At 38.5% G+C, this 25,248-nt stretch overlaps 1 protein-coding gene across 1 annotated transcript in view; it reads right to left on the reverse strand.

Moving 5' to 3' along the window:
• The window catches only part of LOC122810349 (carboxylesterase 5A-like), a 325,740-nt gene that overhangs the window by 103,191 nt on the left and 197,301 nt on the right, over positions 1-25,248 (reverse strand). The window contains exon 8 of the mRNA XM_044081930.1: positions 15,356-15,493. Coding sequence (XP_043937865.1) covers positions 15,356-15,493 — 138 coding nt within the window. The remainder of the gene's footprint in view (positions 1-15,355; positions 15,494-25,248) is intronic.

Below are 25,248 nucleotides of genomic sequence, written 5' to 3' on the forward strand. Positions count from 1 at the left end.
TAAACAGGACAAAATCTCTAAGAAAATCTGATCAACTACTGGTGGCATTTGCTGCAGGGGCAGAGGGAAAGGCTATTTCAAAGCAGACTATTTCCAAATGGATAAGCCATTGTATTCGTTACTGCTATATGCACCATGGTAAAACTATCCCCCAGAGGATCAGATCTCATTCCACCAGGACTGCATCTATTCTACAGTCTTTCTCAGAGGTGTCCCTACCAGAGACATTCTAGAAGCTGCTACCTGGAGCTCAGTTCATACGTTCAACAAACATTACCATTTACCTCTCTTCTCTAAATCCAGAGCTGGCTTTGCCACTGCTGTCCTGCAGGGCCTTATAGCTGGTCCTAATGCTGTACAACTCCATCCTCCCAACCATAGCTTTGGGAATCTACCCAAATGTAATGACTGCAACAGTGAAACATGAAGAACGTAGTACAGTTGTGTACACTTACCATAAATGTAGATGTTCGAGTGTATTCACTGATGCAGTCCTGGTTACCCTCCCCCCAACCCCCTGTTTTTTTTCCTCTTTCTATACTTATACTTTCCTTTACTGGGCTTAAAAGCCTTTTTGTGATTAGCCTGATCTGCAAGGCCATGGAATGTATCATCATGGAAATTATAAACAAAGACATTGGTAATCTCCAAACTCTGGATCTCACCCAGTTCGGGTTTGTAAAAGGCAGATCATGTCTCCTAAACCTGATGGACTTCTTTAAAGCAGTCACCAAAGCCGTAGACAAGGGTAAGGTGGTTCACACAGCCTATCTAGATCTTGCCAAATCTTTTGAAACCATCCCTCACTCTGGAATTATAGATAAATTCACTAAACTAGGTATAAATCCCTATGTCACAAGATGGGTTGCCAACTGGTTCACTGACAGAACCCACACTGTGAAAGTAGCAGACTCCAAATCTGACTTCAGACCAGTGACAAATGGAGTACCACAGGGTTCAGTCCTGGGTCCTCAACTGTTTGGTATCTACTTCTCTGAAGTACAGGCTAACAGAGAAGGTCTTTGGCTAACAAAGTTCGCAGATGACTGCAAACTAGGAGCCATAATCGAAACTCCTAATGATGTGGACATCCTACAAAAGGGCCTCACTGAGACAGATGCCTGGTGTCAAAGCCATGGCCTCATGCTCAATGCCAAAAAGTGCATTGTCATCCCCTTTGGTAAAAACTCTGTACCCATGAACTACAACATAGGCGGTAGTATACTTAACACCGAAAGTGTGATAAGAGACCTTGGGACACAGGTGGACAGTAGTCTCTCCTTTGATAATCACATCGCCACAGTAGTCAGGAAATCCTTCTACATGGCACACCTCATCACAAAAGGTTTCTCATCCAGAAAAAAAGAGGTCATTGTTCCCCTCTACTCATCACTCATTAGACCCATTATAGAGTACAACACCCCTTTTGGTATGTACCTCACAAGACATCTACAACAACTGGAAAGGCTGCAGAAATACCTCACAAAGAGGATTACTGGCCTCAAACAGATGCCCTACGTGATCTCAAAAAACTCCAGCAGCTTTACGCCGTGATATCGTCTCCTCAGAGGTGATCTCTGCCTAACATACAAAGCTATGTCAAACCCAGAGCTGATGGACATGCTCCACTTAAAGAAATCCCAATCCCTCTGAGCTACACACTCTAGGGACCTAAACCTTGTCACCACAATAAACAGAACATGCCGGAGGGATAGATTCCTGTCCCAGAGACTTACCACACTCTGGAATAAACTACCTATCTATATCAAACAAAGCTCCTCATTAACACTCTTCAAGAAAAATCTTGATGATTGGATGGGAAATAGGAAATTCACCCTGGGGATCACCTCTGTGGTCTGCTCGACATTGGCACAGGAAAAAAAAAATTCTTGGGTGGCAAAAGCCAGGGTACCTTTTTGGCTGGGCTTGTATAGGTCCCAGGGCTGATAGCCAAGTACCTACCTATGGACCTATGGTGTATTTGCTTTAGTTTGGAAATATATATTTTTGTGTTTTTAATTAGTTAAATATTTGGCTCCCCATTTGGGGGCACCTGACATCTGGGGCAAGAAAAACTGATGTAATGGTGTCAGCTACTTGTTTTATTCCTTTTTCCTTTGAACAAATATTCGAAGAAGCAAAGGAATAATGGGCATTTTAAACCCATTTTGTATAAAGGGTATTTAGAACAAGGACATGAACCTATTGTGGAGGAATACATTAGTTTTTCACATCAAGAAGTTAAAATGAACTATACAACTACTTTTTCCATTGATACCAGTGAAATAAAACACATTTTGAATAAAAATTGGGATCTATCACTAAGTAGGGGATAGTTCACATGGGGTTTATAGGAAGGGTGCTAATCTTAAGGCTCTACTGGAAAAGAAAACCAGTAAGATTCGGACCAATTGGTCTATGAACAAATGTGGCAGGTGCCAACAATGCCACATTATGACAGGTAGTAGGTTCACCATAAAAGAAAAATACTATATTAATGGGAAGGTCAACTGTGACACAACTGGCATGGTATATGTAGCATTATGCCAGTTGTGCCCAAGTTATTACATTGGCAAAACAGAAAGAGTTTTTAAACAAAGGATATATATGAACACCAGTACCATATTAGTAAGGGGACCACTAATACATTGCCAAGACATGTATAGGAATATCCATTACATAAATGTAAGTATGTTATTGTTGAATGTGTTGGTAAGGACATCAGAGGAGGCCCATGGCAATTAAAATTGGAAGAAAAAGAGCTTATATGGCAAATTAAGACCAATGCACATATGTTGCCAGGTCTTAATGAGTACAGCTCAATTAAATGTAGTCACCTTAAAATTTTATATATATTGAATTTAGTTTGAATATTTTATGGCCAGTTTTAATGTTTCTTGTATTATATAAAAAATGTGTTTTTTATATTTCTAGTAATTTCATGCATCTAAATTAATTTTGCTAATGTTTCTTAGGTAAAGGACTACTGAATATATAAGGTTCTAATTATTTACAAAATAGTGTAATGTACTTTTAAATAGTTGATACTAATTAATAAGTTAATAACTTATTTTATAGTTGTATATAAGTACTATATCTTGGGATAGTGTTTTGTCTGAAGAAGTTCAAGCATTGGGCTTGTATGAAAGCGCTAACAACAATAAATTTGTTTGGATTTTACAGCAAGCTGTCCTTTTTTGCTTTTGCTTTGTTTTGGATTTAAGTTTGCCTTTTTATGAAGTATTATTTTAGATCACAAGCACTACACCCCAGTATGATCTGTATATAGCATGTAGTGTTTCACTAATCATTTTTATTAGGTATGATTTTAGCTCACAAGCACTACACCCCAGTACCATCTGTGTGCAGCATATAGTGTTCCACTAATTCTGTTTATTAAGTATTATTTTAGCTCACAAGCACTACACCCTGGTACTATCTGTGTATAGCATATAGTGTTCCACTAATCCAGTTTATGCCATGGCTTAGTGGTAAATCACTTTGTGTATGGTGAGCAGTGTCCTGGGTTTGAGCCTTGCAGAGGCTGTTTATTTTGTTAAGAGGGTGGCCTAATGGTTAAGGTGTTTGTCTTACAAGGTGCAGGGTTTGAGTCTCACAAGAGATAATTGGCTAGGCTTAAAATGGCTCACAAGGGCAGTTAGCCTAGTATTAATCTATGAATCTATTATTATTTTAGGTCACAAGCACTGCACCCTGGTATCATCTGTGTGTAGCATATAGTGTTCCACTAACCCTGTTTATTAAGTATTATTTTTGTTCACAAGCACTACACCACGGTACCATCTGTGTGTAGCATATAGTGTTCCACTAATCCTTTTTATGAAGCATTATTTTAGCTCACAAGCACTACACCCTGGTACCATCTGTTTGTAGCATATAGTGTTTCACTAATCCTTTTTATGAAGTATTATTTTAGCTCACATGCTTAAAAATTGTATTAATGATGAGGACATACTTGTTTTGAAAATTCGTGAAATCAGCTAATATAGTCTCCCCTTTGATTAACCAAGACATGATAACAGTAAACCAGTTCCACACTCGCAACTGAGTGAACCATGTCCCACAGAAAAACACTGGTGGTCATTGCAAGAAAGCCTCAGTGAAGTACAAAAGGTTTCATACAAATAGCTATGCTACACTATGTATAATACAATAGTATAACTTTGAGGAATGGTAAAAATCAAGAAACTGTGACTGAAACTTTTGAGCCCAACCAAATTACCACACTTGGTTTTATCCAAAACATGTATTTTAACTGAAACACAAAGCAAACTCTGAAATCCCATACATTTTAGTTAATTCTTGATTTATCAAAATGTGGTTTTCTGCAGTTCATTTAACAATGTTTGTCAGTACTGAGCTGGACTATACACATCAGTAAAATGTATCTCTCACTGAAGAATAGTGGAAACTTAACCTTTTTGTTAAGTGAAATCAGTTATCATCATCTGTGAAATTTGTCCTCTATTCCTAACGTACCTGCTTAGTATTTACACTGATACTGATTTTATTTTTGGAACCCACCTTACCTGTTGCTCTTTGTGCAACCCCACTCCATTCGCCTTCACTACCACTCGGGCTAACTCTGCTCTCCTACCCTGCCACCATTTCCCGCCCACCCCACTACCCCTAGAGTTATACCTATCTCCTCCACCTACCTAACCTACACCAATCACTCTCTAATGAACACCTCATCATCAACCAACCTCCTTATCCCTGCCCACACATACTCCTCCCACTAACATGACACACTCATACTATCACAAGCCAATTACCATGCACATAGTGTATCTCACCATTCTCTCCTAGCATCAACACACTACCTTACCTCCTACCAAACCATACTTAATTGTACCATAACTACCCCTTCAAAACATACTTCCTCTCACACACCTCCCACCCATCACTACAGCCTACACATCTTCAAGTAGTCACCACCACATTATTCTCCCACCTTTCTCAGTAAGACTCCTCACAATTTCTACCAAATCACTTACTACAAATAGATACATCACCATTCTAACCAAACTAACCAAATTCTTAAACCATATTAGCCATCAACTGATCCTAGCTGGAGACAAACCCCAACCCAGGGCCAAACCCTTGCACAAATACTCCATCTATACAATTTCTCTCACCCAACCAATCTCCCATCTGTAGACCAAAAAATAGCCTTCTACTACTTAGCTTAAATATATCAAAGTCCCCAGGACCAATATTATATATATATATATATATATATATATATATATATATATATATATATATATATATCTTAAATGTCTTTGTCATTTCATACAATTTTCATTTCACTGAAACTCAAATGGTTGTGTAGTTTTCACTGAAAACTCATTTCATAGAAAACCTTATAGACAAGACATATATCCTTTAAACAAACCCCACCCCACGTTAATTACATATGTTAACTCCATGGTTGTAGAACCTTGGAGAAAAGAGAGAAACACCACTCACAATGAATAACTTGTGGAGCTCAAACACAGATATCTGCAGATTAGGGGGTTCATATTCTGCTAGACTCACTTCTCTAATGACTTTCTGTTAAATGAGTTTTCAGTGAAATGGGTTTGGCTGTTGCAGTATTAATGGAATGAAAATTCAGTAAAATGACAGGGATGCGTATATCAAACACGCACAAGCACGCATGCAAACTCATATCCCAGCATCAAGTATTGCACATCACTCCATTTTAAATGGGCCAGTGGCAAATGATAAAATGTTTTTCATTTTACTACCAGCTGAAACAGTGATATGACACACCAAGTTTTACATGGCAGCACTGCAAACCACTGAACCAGGCTACCACCTGTGGCTAGCATATAGTGTTTCAGTAATCTTTATTTAAGTGTTTAATTGTAAGGAATTGCTCCTCTGCAGATTTCATGCGACAGACAAGACCTTACATAAAAGTGTTACAAATGCTGTGAATGTCAATAAGTGAGAGATTTCCTGTCTTGTCAAAGGGACCATTCTTTACACTTTATTTGACTGATTGCCAAGGGACTGTTCTTTAAACATTACACTTTATTTGACTGATTCTCTTTCCAAGCCTTCTGCATAGTGGCACGGTGCACATACATGTTCTGTCATTCTTACTTCACCATTTACATGTACTGATTGTCTTCTTTTGTTGTAAAATATCTGAATATGGATATTCTTAATAAATAAATAGTTGACCATTTCAAAATATTTTACTAAAACATTTCTGTTAAAAAACTAAAAGACGCTCATCATACTGATTACTGCTGCAGTACCCTTAGCTATAAGGGTTATACCCTGACAAGTACATAACAGCAGGCCAGCTTACAAAGCTTCAGGGCACTTTCCACATGCCCAAACTGTCAGGTAGTTTGAGCTGAGCTGACTAAAAGACAAGTTTGGACGCAAACTCCTTTAGACTTTCCAAAATCAGCAGTCTGCTTGTGTTTTCCTTTGCAGGGGCAAAAAATCTTCCACTCTCTTAATTTTTTGATGTTTTGTTACTTTTCTCTTCAGGAACGTAAATTTTTTTTGTCATTTAGGACTACACATATGCAGCCAAAATTAAATTCTGAGCATCAACTCACCAGAGAGTACATAAGAAGCAAGGATAACAAGAACAATATGACATTTCAATTAAAAAAATATTCAATCGAAGACCCACAGAAGGATAAATAAATCAATAATAACAGCAAAAACACATAAGCCCCCCCCCCAGAATGTCGTAAGAAGAATACTGTACATAGCAGAATGACAGAGTAGGACTGCACATGTTAATATTGTCCTCCTTTGTTCATGTGCATCAGACAAACAGCAGGCAATTGCACATGAATAAGAAAATGTATTGGCACATCCCGTGGTGGTGGTGCTGCGGTAGCGTTGTCGCCTCACAGTAAGATGCTGTCTGGTTCGATTCTCAGCTAGAGCGTCTTCTGCATGGAGACATGCATGAATGGGCATAACTTCATTGAAGGTTGTGCGTCAGCGCTGGTAACTCGGCATGTAAAAGTCAACTACCAATCATTAGCGGACTGGAGTTCCGCTGTGGCGATCCCAAACCAGGAAAAGCCGAAAGACACAAACAATTGGCACATCAAAGAATAGAAAAAGATACTGCAGACTTTCAAGCTGAGCAACATATTGTGAATGATTACTGACTAAACAACTGGTGGCTGATATCAGAGTTTATAAGTTTCAACACTGTTGGGTAGAAGCTGTTTAAGTATCTGGCAGTCCTGTAGTGGATACTTCAACATCTTTTGCCCGAAGACAAATGTATAAACCAGCCATGTGCAGGGTGAGAGGGGTTATGAATTATTTTGGATGCACATTTAATGCTTCTTGCTGCCAAGAGATCCTGGATTAATGGTAAGTTGGTGCCCATGATTTTTTTGGCAACTCACACCACTCTGTAGCTTCTTTCTGCGATTGTACTTTTCCCATTCCAAACTGTGAAGTTACTAGTGAGAATGCTCTCAACTGCTCCTCTGTAGAATGTGGTGAGAACAGTAGGTGGGAGTTCTGCTGTTTTAGGCCTTCTGAGAAAGTGGAGATGTTGGTGTGTTTTTTGACCAACTGCTCAGTGTTCACAGTCCAAGAGAGATCTTCTAAAATGTATACCCCCCAAAACATTGTAGATTTGACCCTTTCCACCTCTTCACCATTTATCATGAGCAGTGAGTGTGTTGTTGACCTTTTCCTGAAGTCTATAATGATTTCTTTTGTGTTACTGACATTCAGGTCAAGGTTGTTCTTAGCACACCAGTCAATCAATGAGTAGACCTCACCTCTGTAAGCTCTTTTGTTCTCACCTTTGATGAGGCCCACAACCGTATCATCTGCAAATGTAATGATGTGATTGGTGGTGTATTTTGCAAAACAGTCATGGGTGGGGATGGTGAACAACAGAGGACTTAGCACACACCCCTGAGGAACACCAGTGTTGAGTATTATGCATCCTGTGGTGTTGTTGCCTGCATATGTTTTCTGTGGTTTGTTAGTCAAGAAGTCAAGGATCCAGCTGTGCATGAGCTTTCTAACTCCAAGATGTACAAGCTTGCCAATAAGCTGCATAGGAACCACTGTACTGAATGCTGAGCTGAAGTCAATAAACAACGGCCTGACATAATTGTTTCTTCCCTCCAGATGATCAAATGAGAGATGGAGTGCCATTGAAAGAGCATCTGCAGTGGATTTGTTAGCCCAATAATTGAACTGTAGAGGGTCGAAGGTGGATGGAAGATTTGTTGACAAGTGTCTTTTAACTAGTCTCTCAAAGCATTTTATGACATTGAATTTAGAGCAATCAGTCTATAGTCATTCAGGCAGGCTGGATTAGCTGTTTTTGGGAGAGGGATAATATTTGTCACTTTGGAGCAAGAGGGAACTTTGCCAAAAATAAGGGAGGTATTGAAAATATCAGTTAGAATTGAGCATAGTTGGTCTGCCCAGCCTTTAAGTACTTTGCCCAATATTTTATCAGGACCAGCAGCCTTCCTGGGGCTCACTTTCTTAAGTTGAGACCTCACTTCATTGGAGTTAAGGCTGAGCACCCCCTCCTCCTGGTTGATTGGTAGCCTTGTAGCAGCCACGTTGTTCTTCTCTTCAAATCTGCCAAAAGCTAGAAGTGTTGTACTTTAATGGACTGCCTTAAAACTGTAATGTACTTTATATGGAGTGCTATTTTTTCTGTAAGTTTAAAAGTGGTGTAAAGCAACTGAAAACATTTCTGTGGATAAATTGTGTTTATTTTACTTTTGTGGGGCTGGCATAGTGTTTTAAATAGCTTTTTACTGTATCTTTCTGAAAAAAAAAAACGTTTGTGGACTGGTAATGCTTACTGGTAAGTGCTGCTCATCTTCTCCAAGAAAGAGGAGGCATCTTCGACATGACCATGGAGTAGATTACTGGTCCCATGGTCGGTCTTCGCTCCAGCCACAAAAAAAATCAAATAAATACACAAACAAACAGCCTTTAGCAGCACGGTAGGCTAGCAACGTGACTCAGTCACAGGTGGGTGACTCTGTTGTGGCTATTTGTTTTATTTCAAACCACTAATCTTTTACCCTGGATCCCTCTGGTGTAGCACCTACAGCCGCTATGGATCCAGAGATAGTCAAATCCTCTGCAGCTGTTGGGGTACCATCAGTGGACAAGGGAGAGCCACTCTTGTTGGTCCTGAGAAGGGATCAAGGAAGGTTTCCCTATTGTGTCAGAATGCTGTGCCCATCCCTGGGGACAGTGCTGCTGCCATTAGTAACATGTTGGCCTCAATTTTCCTGTGAAAATGAATCAGAAAACCAAGCATGTATCTACTCCTCCTCAATTTTCATTGGATAAGAGTAGTTTACTGGGCCTGGCTCAGGCTTTAATTCAGGCTATTGATCCTTCTTGTAAAGTAGTTTCTAGTAAAAGAAAGAGGGATTCCTCTTTTCCTGAAGAGATTCAAGATTTTAAATCTGAACATGAAGCTGCCAGGACAGGGTTGTCCTCATATTTCTTATTCAGACTCAAGTTTAAGTACTTGGGATCATCAGTTCAGAGTAATGGTGAGTGTGGAAGAGAGGTGAAGAAGATAATACAGGCAGGGTGGAATGGGTGGAAAAGAGTGTCAGGAGTGATTTGTGACAGACGGGTACCAGTAAGAGTGAAAGGGAAGGTCTACAAGAGGGTAGTAAGACCAGCTATGTTATATGGGTTGGAGACGGTGGCATTGACAAAAAGGCAGGAGTCAGAGCTTGATGTGGCAGAGTTAAGATGGTCTGGACATGTGCTGAGGAGGGATGCTGGGTATATTGGGAAAAGGATGCTAAGGATGGAGCTGCCAGGTAAGAGGAAAAGAGGAAGGCCTAAGATAAGGTTAATGGATGTGGTGAGAGAGGACATGCAGGCAGTTGATATGACAGAGCAAGATGCAGAGGACAGGAAGAAATGGAAACAGATGATCCGCTGTGGTGACCCCTAATGGGAACAGCCGAAAGAAGATGATGATGAGACTCAAAAGACAGCTCTGTTTCTGATTCTTCCTGTGGGAGGTTCTCTTTCACTGAGACTAGACTATACCAGTGTTTTGAGTGGGAGAACACTGAGATTTCTCAATCCCTCAAACTACTATGAGTTGTTAGTTTTTCCATAACCTACACCTATCTCTCCTGTTCTGTGTGCTTCAGAGGATGTGTGGTACTGCCTGTAATTTTCCTGATCGTCAACTGGCTGCCCTTAAAAATGCAAATAGGATGTATAAAGTTCTTCAGATTTTCACTTTTTTTATACACTATTCTCAAGTCTGAACCAGCAGCTATAGCTTTAGTTGATCCCACTGCTGTTAAGCACATAGACAATTCCAGTCCTACTCCTTCTAATAAGGATGGGAAGATTATTGATAGTTATGGGAAGAAAAGCGTATACTTCTGTCATTTTGATTTTCATAATTTTAAATTGTCAGGCTGATATGGTGAAGTTTGTTCTGACACATTGTGAAAGCATAAGGAATGTTTTATCTACAGTTTTCCTCTGAGGAAAATCTGCTTTAAATAAGTTGGTTTCTTCTATTGCTCAGGTCACTACTTGTTTACAGTGTGTGTATGACTCTGATGATACCTCTATGGCCACTGGAACTGCTTTGAGGAGGTTTGCATAGCTACATTCTCAGATCCCCTCAGATGATGTTAAAAATGAAGTTTTAAATTCTCCCTTGGATAGAGATTAAGTGTTTGGCCCATCTGTTGCAGATGTGATGAAAAACTGTGATCAAAGGGGCAAGCATATCCAGGGAATCTCTTAAGATTTTTCAGCCCTCCTTTTCCAAATTTTCCAATGGATTTTCTATCAACTAATCTAATTTGGGCAAAAACAGAATACACAGTCAGAACAAAATATAGGTAAAAAGACATTTAAGAAGAAATGGCAAGGGGAAATAAAAAAAAAAAAAGTCTCAGACATCCCAAAACCAAGGACAATCTTACAGATCTGAATGACTATTCAAGAGAACTTGTGAGACCCCCTCCCACCCTGGTCCCTTTTTCTTCCAGAAAGTCTGAATTTCCATTTTTCTCTTTGGCAACAGAGTGTTTCAATCAAATCAGTTCTGAAAAATCATTCATTATGGTTACAGATGGCAGTGGAAAGAAATTTCTCCTTTCCAGGGGGGTCATACCTCATCATCCAGAACAGACTCTTTTGTTTCCACTGGTTCTTCATCACATGCTGTACTCAGGAGTGACAGAACCAGTTCCTCCTTCCCAAGTGTTGAAGGGTTTTATTCAAGGATGTTCCTAGTGCTAAAGAAAGAAAATACTTGGAGACATGTTCTGAATCTGAGTTTCATAAACCTGTTTATGATAGTGCACAAATGTCACAACCTGTTACATTTCTTTCTCTTTAAATTTTCCTGGCAACACTAGACTTAAAAGATGCTTATCATCATGTCTGTTTATCCAGACTTTAGGCATTTTTAAGGTTGTGTGTGTCTGGCATTTTTAAGGTTGTGTGTGTCTGGATCATATTATCAGTTGTCTCCCTTACCCTTTGGACTATCTGCAGCACCAAGAGTGTTCACAAAGTATCTAGCTCCAGTTATGGTGCATTGCTGGCTACAGGGTATACATAATTTTTCCATTGTAAGACAATTTGCTTATCTTTGTGGCATCTTTTTCAAAGTGTCAAGAATCTTACTCTGGGGTTAGAAATCTCTTACACAAGCTGGGATTCCAAAGAGAACATTAAAAAAGTATTTCTTAACTCCTTCACACAGGATTGTGTTCCTGGGATGTCAGCTAGACACCTCATTTCAAAGAGGTTTAATTCCACAGGAAAAAATAGATCTTTATCTTTATCTATTTCTAAGGATTTCCACTCAGACTTCAGTCACAGCAAGGGAATCCCTCAAGGTTTTGGCTCTCATGGCATCTATGATTCTCATGATACCCCTGGCAAGACACCATATGACAAAGATACAGTGGTACCTGAAATCTCCTTGGTTCCAGCATCAACACCCTTTATATTTTCAAATCTCAATGCTGGGGTCTGTCGGAAGGGAAAAGTTTTTGTGGAAACAACAGTTATCCTTAAAAACAGGTCTCTTCTTCTCCCTCCCTGCTCCAAAGCAGTCAGTCACCACAGATGCTTTGGACTTTGCTTGGGAAGCAGTTCCAAGAGAGACAAAAATGCATGGGGTATGGAACACCAAGGACATATGCAAGTGCACAAATATCAAGGAAATGCTTGCCCTGATCAAGACATTCAACTCTCTGAACCACCTTTGGTCCCTGAGATCTCTCCAAGTGGTTACAGATATACCTCAGTCGTGTAATACATCAACAACCAAGGGGAACCAGTTTGTGTCCCATTTACAAGGGTCTTTAACAGAAGTCCGAACGCTCATAAGTCTGAATGCCAAAACTTTGAACTGGGAAGTTTGAAGTCTGAAAATAACAAAGCTGCGGAACATCAAATTCTTTCCCAGGGAAAGAATTCGGTGGGTGGGTTCCACGGCTTTGCTATTTCCTCCACTGTGGTGCTATCTCAGAGTTGGCATATTTAAGTAAGGGGGTGTGGGGGCTGTGCCTCCCACGTTGGGGGGTATGGGGGGAAAATCCCCCCCAGATTAGAAACAGTATTTAGTGTTTGTGTGTTTCCGCATTTTGTACCAAAACAGCGATTTTTTTTCCCTGAGAAAAAAATTGCTGTTCTGAGTGCTTGGAGTATTCAGTTTTCGAATTTTTGGGTTCGATATTTACATAGTCAAAGTTTTGACACTTTGACTATGTGATATAGACCCCATTTACAAGACTAGACATGTTAGCTTGGGTACAGCTTCACAGTACAATCTGACTCTACAGGCATCCTACATTCCATCAGAGCATAACTGTGTGGCAGACAAGCTGAGCAGGAACAGGGCAGACCCTCATGAATGGAAACTAGATGAGGGGGTCTTTCAAGATTTGATCCATCTGTGAGGAGTTCATCATTTAGACCACTTTGCCTCCTGTCTGAACAATCAACTGCTAAGATTCTTTTTCAGAACTCCATGCAAGAAGGCCTGGAAGACATATACCTTATCTTTTTCATGGACAGGAATGGTGTTTTATGCTTTTCCAGCCATTCCACTAATATCCAGGGTACTTTTGAAAATTCAGAAGGAATCCCTAATAATGACTGCATTGACCCCCCTTCCTGCCCCAGGCAACTGTGGATCTCACTTATTTTGGAAATGGCAGGTGGCAATTAATGCAAACTTCCTCACAGACTGGGTCTACTCACACAAGAACAGGGGTGTTTGATACACCATGAAATCAATAAATTTCAGTTAACTACTTGGATGATAGGCTCTTAATTCCTTTTAGGTACCTGTTTAATGAGGACGTGCAGTATTTACTAATGGAGGCAAGAAAGCCTGCTACTAGAAAATCATATATTAGCAAATTTTAAAAGGTTTTCTAGTTGGTACCAAGAGCATAAACAGCACGTATTCAAAGTTGGTTGTTCTATGGCTCTATAATATTTGTATGAGTTACTATCCTATGGCCTTTCTTATTCATCTATCAAGTTCATTTATCACCATTTCAGCAGTTCTGCCCATGGATCCTCCTCTTTCAAAAGAATCTCATGTCAAAATGTCCTTGAAAGGGGTTTTGCATTACAGGACTCCAAGAAAACCACTGGCCCCCTCCTTGGGATCTTAATTTAGTGTTAAGAGAAGATAACACTTGCTCCATTTGAACCTGGCCAACTGCTCTGACCTCTGCAAGAAGAGTGTCTGAGTTGTAGGCTGTTATGGTGTGTCAACCCTATCTCATTTTCCATAGGGGCAGGGTTTCTTTGAGAATTTATTCTTTTTTTATGCCTAAAGCAGCATCTAAGTTTACTTTAAGCAAAACTCCATCTCCTTGCTTTCTTTCTTTGCTGAACTTTAAAGAGGGTGAAAAGATACTCCATACCCTGGATATTCCATAGACAACTCGAGTTGGGCACTATCTTGGCAGAACTATATTTTTCATCCTTAGATCAACTGTTCATTTCTTGTGAAGTTAAGAAGAAAGGATGACCTGTGTTGACACAAACTATTTCTAAATTGCCTAAGGCAAATACCTTTTGTTATACTCAACAAAACTATTCCAAGCAGGATCAAGGCCTGTTCTTCCAGGGCCTTAAATTAATCTATGATGTTTAGGAAAGGGCGGGATTCTAGAAGAATTCTAAAAGTTGCTTCTTGTCCCTCCGTACATAATTTTGAAAGCACTATAAGCTTGATTCCTTCTCTAGAGTCACATCAAGCTTTGCTAGGACCATTCTTCAGGGGCTGTTGAATACTTTGCCTTCTACATCCCAAATGTACAAAGTTAAGGTGATCTATACATACAGCTAAGGCTACTGCAGCAGTGATCAATATGATGAACATAGAACAGTTGTGCAAGTTAAACTTAACATAAAAGTGAATGTTTGAATGATCACTGCTGCAGTAGCTGCCCCCTCCTACCACACCAGTTGATTTTTGCTGTGTTTTTTTTATGCAAGGGGTGAGGGCATTTATTTATTGTTGTTCCTAACTTTGTCTTTTCATGGCTCAGCCTCCCTCTTTCCGATGACAGGAAAGCTCTAAAGGGCTTCACACCCAATCTTGCCTTTCGGTCAGCTCATTTCGAGCTTCCTGATAGTTTGGTCACGTGGAAAGTGCCCTGAAGTTTTGGAAACTGACCAGTTGATATATCCTTGTCATGATAAAACTCATATAGCTAAGACTACTGCAGCAGTGATCATTCATATATCTACTATTATGGTAAGTTTAACTTCCACAAATATACTGTCTTACAGCTCTTCGCTTTGTGTGAGGCAATCAAAAATATTCTCCATTCTCCATGATCTCCATTTTTCCAGAAAAAAAGTTAGACCTATGTTACAAAACTGTAAAGACAGAATTCTGCATTGAAATTGCAGCTGAATATACAAAGATAACCAAAATTGGCACATTCCCAAAAATATGCAAGTTTACATCCATGGTACCTTGGAGATTATGCAAAACTTGTGAGGTATATTTTATAGTTAAATATACAGAAGCTAGACATATGATATATTAAAGACAATTGCTTTCAAGTATGATAATCCACATTTAAAATAAAATGTGGCCTATCAATATTTTCCATGAAATGTCTGTTTATCAGAATCTACTTTGCCGATTGAAAAAAAAAGTTTGTAATCTTCAAGTTTGTCTCACTATCACAATAACTGTAGAGATACATTTGATTAAACAAACACTGCAATTTTCTTGAAAAGAGTACATATCTGATCAGAGGTGATGAAAAAGTAATAAGATAAAGGGTAAACATTGAAAACTACTTACTGAAGGAAGCAGCCAGCCTGCTTCATGATTGGTAACACCAAGCAAATAAGGAACATCTATGATTTCTTTTGCAAGAAGAAGTTCTTCAGGTGATTTTGTTAAAAATACTCCATCTGCGACTAGTGGCACTGTAAACAGCTAAAAAAACAAGAGGATAAGGGTGGAGGAAGCACAATTATTATTTATTTTACACAGCAAATAGAAACATATTAACAAAGTTTTGACTGGAAGGTTGGCATGGTGTTGGGAATTGACAAAATGTTTAAGGTATTTACTTTGCAGTCACAATGTACAGGGTTTGATCTTTGAAAGGGAGCTTCCCTAAGCTGAAAGTGGCCGACAAGGGCAGCTAGCCTAGTATTTACTTGTGAACCTATTAGGGTAGCTTAACGCATCTAGCCTGCATATTCCCATCAAATGGATACAATGCTGATCCTTTAAAACCAAATACATTTTTTTTCCCTCCCTCAGAAGATTCATCTTCTGTCTGTCTCATGAAGTCCTGAATTCTGCATCCAAATGTATCCCTTCTGCCTCAGACTGTTCCCATCATCCATTATACTCTAATAATACTTTCTCACATATCCATCTTGGATCACCAAGATATGCCCTCGTTTTTATGCTTCTTTTTTTTGAACATTTCCTTTATCTGATTGGATTCCCTAGTTATACATAAACATTTTTAATCCCAGTACCTTTTGTTAGTTACTTTGTTGTCTCTTGTAATCTGCCTGTCTTTCACTATGTCTCTCAGTATGGATTCTGACCAGACCCAGCTTCTTTATCCTCCTTTCCAGAATTTCCTCTTGCTGACTGTTGCAAATGGCTTCTTTTAAGGGGTAATAGCTTCTCATTTTCTTTTCCTTTCTTTTTTTATGCCTCTTTGTCTCTGTGTGTCTCAGTATACCAGCAGCATTATTTCTGCTTTCACACTACTTACGTTGGCCAGCTGATAGGACTAATTCAGGTCTCTACTTTCACTATTTCAGCTGCTGCTTCTCCTGTCACAGAAAACGTTTTAGCATTTTTGACCAAAAATGCACGATTAAACATTTCTGCTCACTTTCTTTAGTGTGACATGTAAAGAAAGTCAAAAGCACAAACCCATTGCTGATGCATTGGTCACCACACTTTTACCTAAATGAACTGCATTTATTATGAGTACACGAAGAATGGTGACAGTGCAAACAGATCACACCATGAAAATTAACCTTTTTTGTGAATAATTGAGTCAGCATGATTATCGTTATAGGTTTTATGCCAACATTTATATATAGCATTGGTAAAACACTTATTTCTTATAGCAGTCATAAACTGAAGACATGGAGGTTGGTATAAAGCATTGTACTTATAAGATCTTTTGAATTTGCCGACTAACGTTTTGCATGGTAACATGTAATATACTTTCATAAAGTCTGAGTGTGTTTCATTCACAACAACCTTCTCATTTAATAAACTGATTAGTTAGTGAAAACAAAAATAGAATGAAGTCTATCTTGTGGGTCATTCTGGTTGTCAGTTCATGCAGTCTTGTGACCTTTGCCTTGCTGTTTATCAGATATTACCAGCATTTTCAATTTCTGCAGTGATTTCATAACTGGACAGAGGTCAGACTGACAAATCAGCCATTTCCATCTGTTTTTTGCTCTTTTTCTTAGAAAGTTAAAACACATATGCCCTGTTCTCGTCCACATAATGGTGACAGTGCAAACAGATCACACCATAAAATTAACCTTTTTTGTAAATAATTGAGTCAGCATGATTATCTTTATAGGTTTTACACCAACATTTATATATAGTATTGGTAAAACACTTATTTCTTATAGCAGTCATAAACTGAAGACGTGGAGGTTGGTATAAAGCATTGTATTTATAAGTGGTTTGGAATACTGAAGAAGATGGATGTTTCCAAACATGGCCGACATGTTAAGCCGTACAGACAAAGCTATATTGCAAACTTTATCCAACAGAAATTATATGATGTATATGTAGGTCTGTTCGTTAAATTCCTTCAGCAAGGTTTGTAATTATGGTGAAAAGCTATATTACAATCTCTAATGGGATAATTGCCATTAATTTCCCTTACTCATTTTAAATGACAGCCTAGATAAGCTAGCATTTGATATAGAAATACTACTTTAAAAGAAAGATAAAGTAATATCACTAATCTCATGTTACTAGCTACAGAAAGGAGTCTGTATTTTTTTCACTGAAATTTCAGTCATTTCTATAGTAAAATTTGAATGAAGACTGAAGCACTAGTAGTGGACATCATTATGTGTACCAAAGAAAATGATAAAATTCACATTTTCTTCTATGCCAGAAAAATCTTAAAATTGGTTATATAAATTAAATAGAAAAAAGGTGATGATGGGGGCAAAGCTTCAAAGGTAAATGTGTGACGGTTGGGTTAGGCTGGGTATAGCATGTTTGTACTAGAAATATACCCTTATAAATCATCAACATTTTAACATAAATAAAATATGCTCCTATGAGTTATCTTATGAATTTATTCATTATCACTTTGTTTACCAGGTGAGTGGACTGGTAGATAGACCCTTTCAGCTATGACCCACACTATATTGAAATAAAAAACCACAGTCAAGGATGAATCAAATAAAAAAATAGCGTACACTCCTTTATTGTCCGCTTACGTCGACAGACTTCATCAGAATAAAAAACTTCTCATTAATCAGCATATAAATAACACTTCCAATCAAGAATTAATTGAAACAATTAACAGAGTTAATTAAAAATATTTAAGGACACAGAATCAAGTAAAAAAAGAACTAATGTCAGCATTCTTGTTAATAGACAAATCCCTGTATTTTAAAAAACATTTTACATTAATTGTGTCGTTTAAACCAGGGTACACATCAGATCTCAACTTAATTTGCCAGAGAGTCTCCCGTTGTTCCAAGTAGTTTTTAAAATCCACACTATAGTGACATTAATACACAGAACCCAAGAAACTAGATCAATAAAATATCCATAGATAGCACTGAAATACATTAAGCATTATATACAACATTTCTACACTTTAAACAAGTTTGAATTGCAAAACATCATGAAGTAATATTTACGTCACTGAGTATTCATGATACATATTAACTTATTTATATATCTGTCTTGGGAGTTTGTAATTTTGCAGACAATGACATTATGATGTTCATGATTCCTTAGATAAATACATTTGGTAAGATTTTATTCGGTTTCCCTTTTGTAATGATCCCCGTGACAGGCTATGTTGCTGATATTGCATTACTGTGACAATCCTCTTGCCATTTGTTTGTAAATTGTGATGAAATTCTGTCGAATGGTATTTTTACAGTAGCTTGTGAAACTGTATGAAATTAAGTGAGGATATACAGAATGAATGCATACTCTGCTAAAAGGTGCACATTATTTTAAGTCTCTGTTTTCTCTAAATCTAGATATAGTGCAAAAGACTGTAGCATTTGTTATATTGCTGACACAGATTCTTTCTTATCAACATATACAAAAACCACTGTGCTTTTATAATGATATTTTGCTATTTCCACATTTTTGTTTTAAATGTAAATAACAGATGAGTTGGCTAGACATATAGCTGTTCATTCTTCATTTCCTTGTACAGATATATAATTAGCATTTTCTGTCGTCATGTAATTTATATATTATTATGTTCATAGTTATGTGGTAATAAAATTATAATATATGATTTTATTTATAATGTATGAATGGCATGCAGTTCAAGAGAACCTACATTTGCCTGTTTTGCTTTAAGGGTTAATATGAGGCTTTATTTTATTTTATTTATTTTATTTTACATTTGTTAACCGGGGGTGTCTGACTGAGCTGAAGAGGCTTTTTTTCAGCAAAGGCCTGGGGAGAAAAGCTCCACATAGAAAAATTACATATACAGTTAGTTATTTAGACATGATCAGTATACACACAAATTACAAAAGACATGTTTTTACAGTGGTATGCAGCACATCAACAGTTACAGTGGAGATAAACAACAAAATATTAATTTAAAAATAAGTGCAGTTAATAGATTTGTGGTGTACAGCTGAAATTTCGAACATAGGTAGAATACATACATAGTACACAGGTAATTACATATGTTGTAGGTTAGCCAGTGTTTATGAGTAACATTGAAAACTATTATCAAGTACTCTAGGTTTAGTACGTGTATCTTATCCGCTTTCACTAGCCTGGGGAGCAATCATGGTACTGCCAACTTTGTTTGAGATGTTGCCTGATGAGGTCTTTAAATGTTTCTTTGGACAATGTATTTTGAATGCTAGTGGGGATAGAGTTCCATTTTTTAGCCACTGAACTACTATATAGTGCATCTCCAAAGCTATTGTAGCTGTTGGTGACTTCTAGTAGTAGTTTGCTTGATGATCTAAGAGGCCTTTTGGCTGAGTGATGATGTACTAGGTTTTTGAGGGCAGGACACTTATTGGGGAGGTAATAGATTGAGTGACGGAGGCAGAGCTGATTGTAGCCTAGGAGGTTGGGTAGTTCAAGCCAGTGGAGCTGTCTCAAAGCAGTGCCGTGATGAGTTCTATATGAGCAATTTGCAGCAAAGCAGGCAATTCTGTTACAGCAGGCTTCCATTTGCATGGATGCATAGAGTAGGGTGGATAGAAGTTGGGAGCGAGCAATGGCTGATCCTGTGTTGTTGGTAAGAAAAGGTTTGATACGGCAGAGTGATCCCAGTTTGGCATGTACTTTTTTAATAGTTAAGTTGAGATGACTATCAAATTTCAGGTGGGAGTCTATGGTTATTCCCAGTAGCTTAGCCTGTGCCACTGGAGTGATTGGAGTAGCATTTGTGGAGTAGATAGTGAACTGACTATTATCAGTGTTTTTGTTAGAACTGGTTGTAATTATAAGCTGAGTTTTCTTTGGATTGAGGATAAGTTGGGCTTTGGTAAGGTAGTTTTCAACATCGGAGAATGCTAGATGAGTTGTTTGCAGGAGGGTGGGAATGTTTTGTGCAGCACAGATTAAGGTAGTGTCATCTGCATACTGAATGATAGATGCATGCTGTGTGGAGGTATGGAGGTCATTTGTGAAGGTTGTGAATAGTACTGGTCCTAAAATAGAACCCTGTGGGACTCCTGTAGTTATAGGCAGCTGAGGAGAGAAAGAATTTTCCCATTTCACAGCTTGGTACCTGTCAGTTAAGTACTAAGTTAAGTACCAAGTTAAGCTTTGGAACCAGGTAAGAGTGGAATTTGATAGGTGATATTGGTTTAGTTTGTTTAGCAGGGTTTGGTGCGAGACTGTGTCAAATGCTTTGGATATATCCAAAAAAAGAGTTGACACCTGCAGGCCTTCATTTTTGAGATGGTTTACTGTGTCTTTGAAACAGAGGAGGGCTGTAGTGGTACTATGGGCAGGTCTGAAACCATGCTGAGTAGGTGACAATATGTTGCTGTCTAGGAGATATTTTAGCACCTGGGTATGGATGCATTTTTCTAGGATTTTGGCCAGGGGGGAGAGTTAAGCAATGAGTCTGTAGTTATTAAGTTCAGTGGAGGTCCCGCCTCTATGTATGGGTGTAACATGGGATATTTTCCAGAGTTTGGGCACATAGTTTTCAACAATTGATTTGTTTATGAGAGTGGAGACTGGGATAGCAATAGCATCTGCTGTGAGTTTCAAGAAATAGCTGGGGAGTAGGTCGTCTGCTGTTGATGAGGTTTTTAGTTTGGAGAGCATGGTTTTGATTGAAGTGGTGGAAACTGTTTTGAGGGTAAAGCTTGTATTAGTGTTTTGTGATGGGGGGGGGTAGTGAGGAAGGAACTGTCCTGTGATACTAAGGATAGAATTGAGTTCACAAAGTGGGAGTTGAATTGTGTTTCGATGGGAACTTTAGTGTCAGGGGTGGTTGGTTTGGGGGTAGCTTTTTGGGTGTGTTTTAGTAGCTGGTTTACATTTTTACAAAATTTTTGGAGGTTGTGTTGGTATTTAGTTTGTAATGTCGTGTAATAGGACTTCCAGCCTAATGCATTTTTTTGCACGGTTGCACAGTTCTTGGTACTTAGTTAGGCTTTGTGTTTCTTTGTTTTTTTGATAGTAAAGCAAGGCAGTGTCTCTGGACTTGAGGATTTGTTTTGTTTCTTTACTGAGCCAGGGGTTTGTAGAGGTTCTAACCTTGATTTTGTGCAATGGAGTGACAGTGTCTAGGTATTGTAGAAATGTTTTGTTGAAATATGCAACAGCCTGGTCAAGTGGGAGGGTTTTTGGGGGGGGTCCAGTCACAGTTACAGAGTAAAGTATTGAGGACCTCAGGAGAGATTTTTTTTCGTGTTTCTAGTGAATATATAGTTAGTGGTTTTGCATATGCTTGTTCTACTATGTATAAGGTATATTATGTTGTGGTCACTTAAGGCATCTGGGAGACTGCCTGCGTGGGGGTACAATGTGGGGTTGTTAGTTAGGACCCAGTCAAGGATAGATTCCCTTTTAGATTTCTTTATCACATCTAGTTGGAATTTGGACTAGCTGCTGGTAACCATGGAGATTTATTAGATTACTTGGTGGTTCTGATATGCAGGTGAACAAATCTAGGTTGAAATCCCCCAGAATAAGGGTTTCTTGTGAGTATGTGGAAGAACACCAGGATAAGAAGTCTTCAAGGCAAGTAGGTGTATTACCAGGTGGAATATAGATCACAATTGTGGTGATGACAGTTTTAGGGTGAAGTTGAAGTTGTGAGATAAGTATGTCCCAATTATTTGGGGAGGGGTAGGAGTTTGGTAATTGATGTACAGTGAAGTTGGACTTGCACAGTAAGGCAGTTCCACCCCCTTTACGAAGTGGTCTGTGTTGTCTAATGATATTGTAGCCGGAAGGGAGAACTTCTGAGTTAGCTATGTTTTTATTTCACCAGGTTTCTGTTAAAGCAACTATGTCTGGGGAGTAGTGTGCTATTGTGGCCTGGAGTTCAGGTATTTTATTTTTGATGCTTCTAATATTAATATTTAGCATTAAAAGATGGTTGGTTTTGCTGCTGTTGTTGATTTGCCCAGGGATGAAGATAGTGGGGGTGTTATGTTCTGACATTTGTGTTGGAGCAGTTTGTGTTGGACAGGATGGATTTGGGCCTGGGTTGGGGTGGATATCCCCACTTACGGTGAGCCTGGTGTTAAAATGATGATACAGATGTTGGAGTTTGGCGATGAGTGTGAGAAAGTATTGTGTTTTTTGGAGTAGGAATGAGAGCATATGTGTTTAGTTCTGTAATGGTCCATTATGTAGTTCTTAAACAGTTGTGGGTATACATTATTATAATGTGCGGTGTCTGTATATAAGAGTGCACAATGTAGTTTTGTGCTACTAAGTTTAGGGATATTGCTAGAGTGATAACTTGTGGTATTATAAAGAATTATGAGAAGACAGGCTAGACTTAGTTGTGTGATATTCATGGTTATAAAGTTTAAGTTGGTTCTAGGTGGCGGTCTGGATAGGAATTATAGGGCTGCACTATATGTGGATGGGTAAGTAGTGTGGGTGATGTAAATAATGCCTAGTGGGAATGAGAGTGGTTGGCAGTATTTTGTGGTGGAGCAAGTTGGTGTGGTATAATGTGATCTGACTTGAGGAGCTGTAATTGGTGGAGGTGATGTGAGGGGGAAATGTGGGTGTGGCTGTGATTACTACAAGTGTAGTGGTAGTAGGGGTGAGAGGGAATAGGGCGCAGGGGAGCAGAGAGAGCCCGAGTGGTAGTGAGGGCGAACGGAGCGGAGCAGATCCCACCAAGGCAAGAGTAAAAAGTACGTATTACTTTACAAATCTGAACACTTTAAACAAATTCTTGAGGTCTTATGGCTTACCAACAAACAGAATGCAATTGCTGAAGAGCACTTGTGTCCTGGTAAGTGATACTAGAAATTTAAAGATGGCTCCATGCTCTTCTGATTTTTTTTTTAAAGTCATACTTTATTACCATTTAAAACATATAACCAACAATCAAACAGCTGAAAAGGCATAATTCAATTCAAAATATGGAATGGAAGGAAATGAAGGAGTAAGTACACAGCCTTACATTAAATATTCCACTATTAAACTAATACCGATAATTTCTAGTATTCCTTAAACATAAAAAAATCATAGTTGATAACCATGCTATTTTATCAGTTAATATTTTTTTTCCAAATTTAGCGTGTACCTTCAATGCAGTCCCATACCTGATAATCTTGCCCACAAAGTGTTTGTTTTTAGTTTCAAATCTGATCCACAACTTGTGATATAATATGTTAGCAATGTTGATTCAATGAAGGCTCTGGACTTTGAATTCCCATCGTTAACATTAAAATAACCTGTGTAGCAAAATAACCTTTAACCATTCCTTTTGACTGGAGTCAAACCTTTTCTCTAAGAACAGAATTATAAAGAATAATGCACTAAAAATTATGTTAGACAATGGGTTAAAATTCAAAGAATGTGTGTTACTTACCATATTACTATAATTTGGACTTCATTAACAGATAAAGTGTTTATTAACTGAACTAGATTCCTCAGACAAGTTTCAGGTGCCTCTTTCTTGATTGTTTTTGGTATGTTAAACATTGTGATTAAACATTTATACCCACCTATATAGAAAGAGCTGAATATGCATATGAGTGTAAGTAAGTGTGTGTGTGTGTGTGTGTGTGTGTGTGTGTGTGTGTGTGTGTGTGTGTGTGTGTGTGTGTGTGTGTGTGTGTGTGTGTGTGTGTGCAGTGCACGCATGCAGTTCAGAAGCTTGATCTGCAGCAATGTTACCCTTCTTGCAAGGAAATGTGAATGGTGTATAATGTTACCTGCAGTGTGTCTCAGTTCTGTTTTGGTTGACTATTTAGTTTAGGAGGATTGTTTTTAATCTGTAATTTATTAGGAGAAGGGTGTGTGTGGCATTAGGTAGGATGACATTTATTCTAAGTTAGCTTTTGTGATTGTATTGGGCTGGTTCTGTGGTGTCAATGATTTTTATATATGCAGGACATTTCTCCTTTGTATTTGTCGGCCTGTGTGTATAAGTTTAAGATGAGTGCAAAAAATGCTTTATTAGTGGAATATGTGGATGCATGTTTTGTGGTCAATAGTATGTGTGCAGGTGTTGTATTGTTGCAGTTTTGTTCAGCCTCTCTTTTAATCAACAAGAGAGCAAGAACGGGTTTCGTGTTCTGGGCCGTGATTGCTCTTTTAAAGTGGTTGTGCTACCATGGAGTTAGTATATACAAGTAAGGTGATGTGGGAGTGAAACGCCATATTCGGGGATTTGGGAGACCCAACCACCATGTAAAAACGCAGTGTTTTTTTTTGTTGATTGATTTTGTTTTGTTGGTAAATGCAAGTTCAAGACTGTTTTTGCTTACATTTCCTAGCCTGGATTTGTTTGTTTTATTTTGAGGTGACCATTGCATACTGTTTTTTAAACAATGGGATAGTCAGTCAACGAATGTACTGTTTGAGAATTGGTACACACACACACACACACAGGATTAAATGCATTGCTCTATACATTAGGTTTAGGGGAGAGTTTTATGATGAAAGGGAATGTTTGAGCCTCCTTTGTGGTGTCAGCCATAGCAAAACTTGCATTGTTTTGTTTTTTAGTTTAAAATAGTGTTCTATGCTGCGGGTGTTTGTGCTTTGTATTGTGGGATGGAAGCATTTTCGGAGAGCTTTCATTGCAAGATACCATTTTGGATTTATCCACACACCTGGTCCCTGAAGAATTGGTTGTGCTAACTCAAATATTGACTACAGCAGTTTTGGATGTCTGCAGTCTTCTTGAAAACATGAAAAAAAGAAGTCAGATGAACAATTTCCCTGAAACATCTTTGAGGGAGCCATTTAACAAACCTTTACATCATGAGAATGAATGGGTCAACCTCTCGAATTGAAATGGA

The sequence above is a fragment of the Protopterus annectens genome, chromosome 8.part1 (genome assembly GCF_019279795.1).
Source record: "Protopterus annectens isolate FY-2018-M chromosome 8.part1, PAN1.0, whole genome shotgun sequence".
Taxonomy (NCBI): domain Eukaryota; kingdom Metazoa; phylum Chordata; order Ceratodontiformes; family Protopteridae; genus Protopterus; species Protopterus annectens.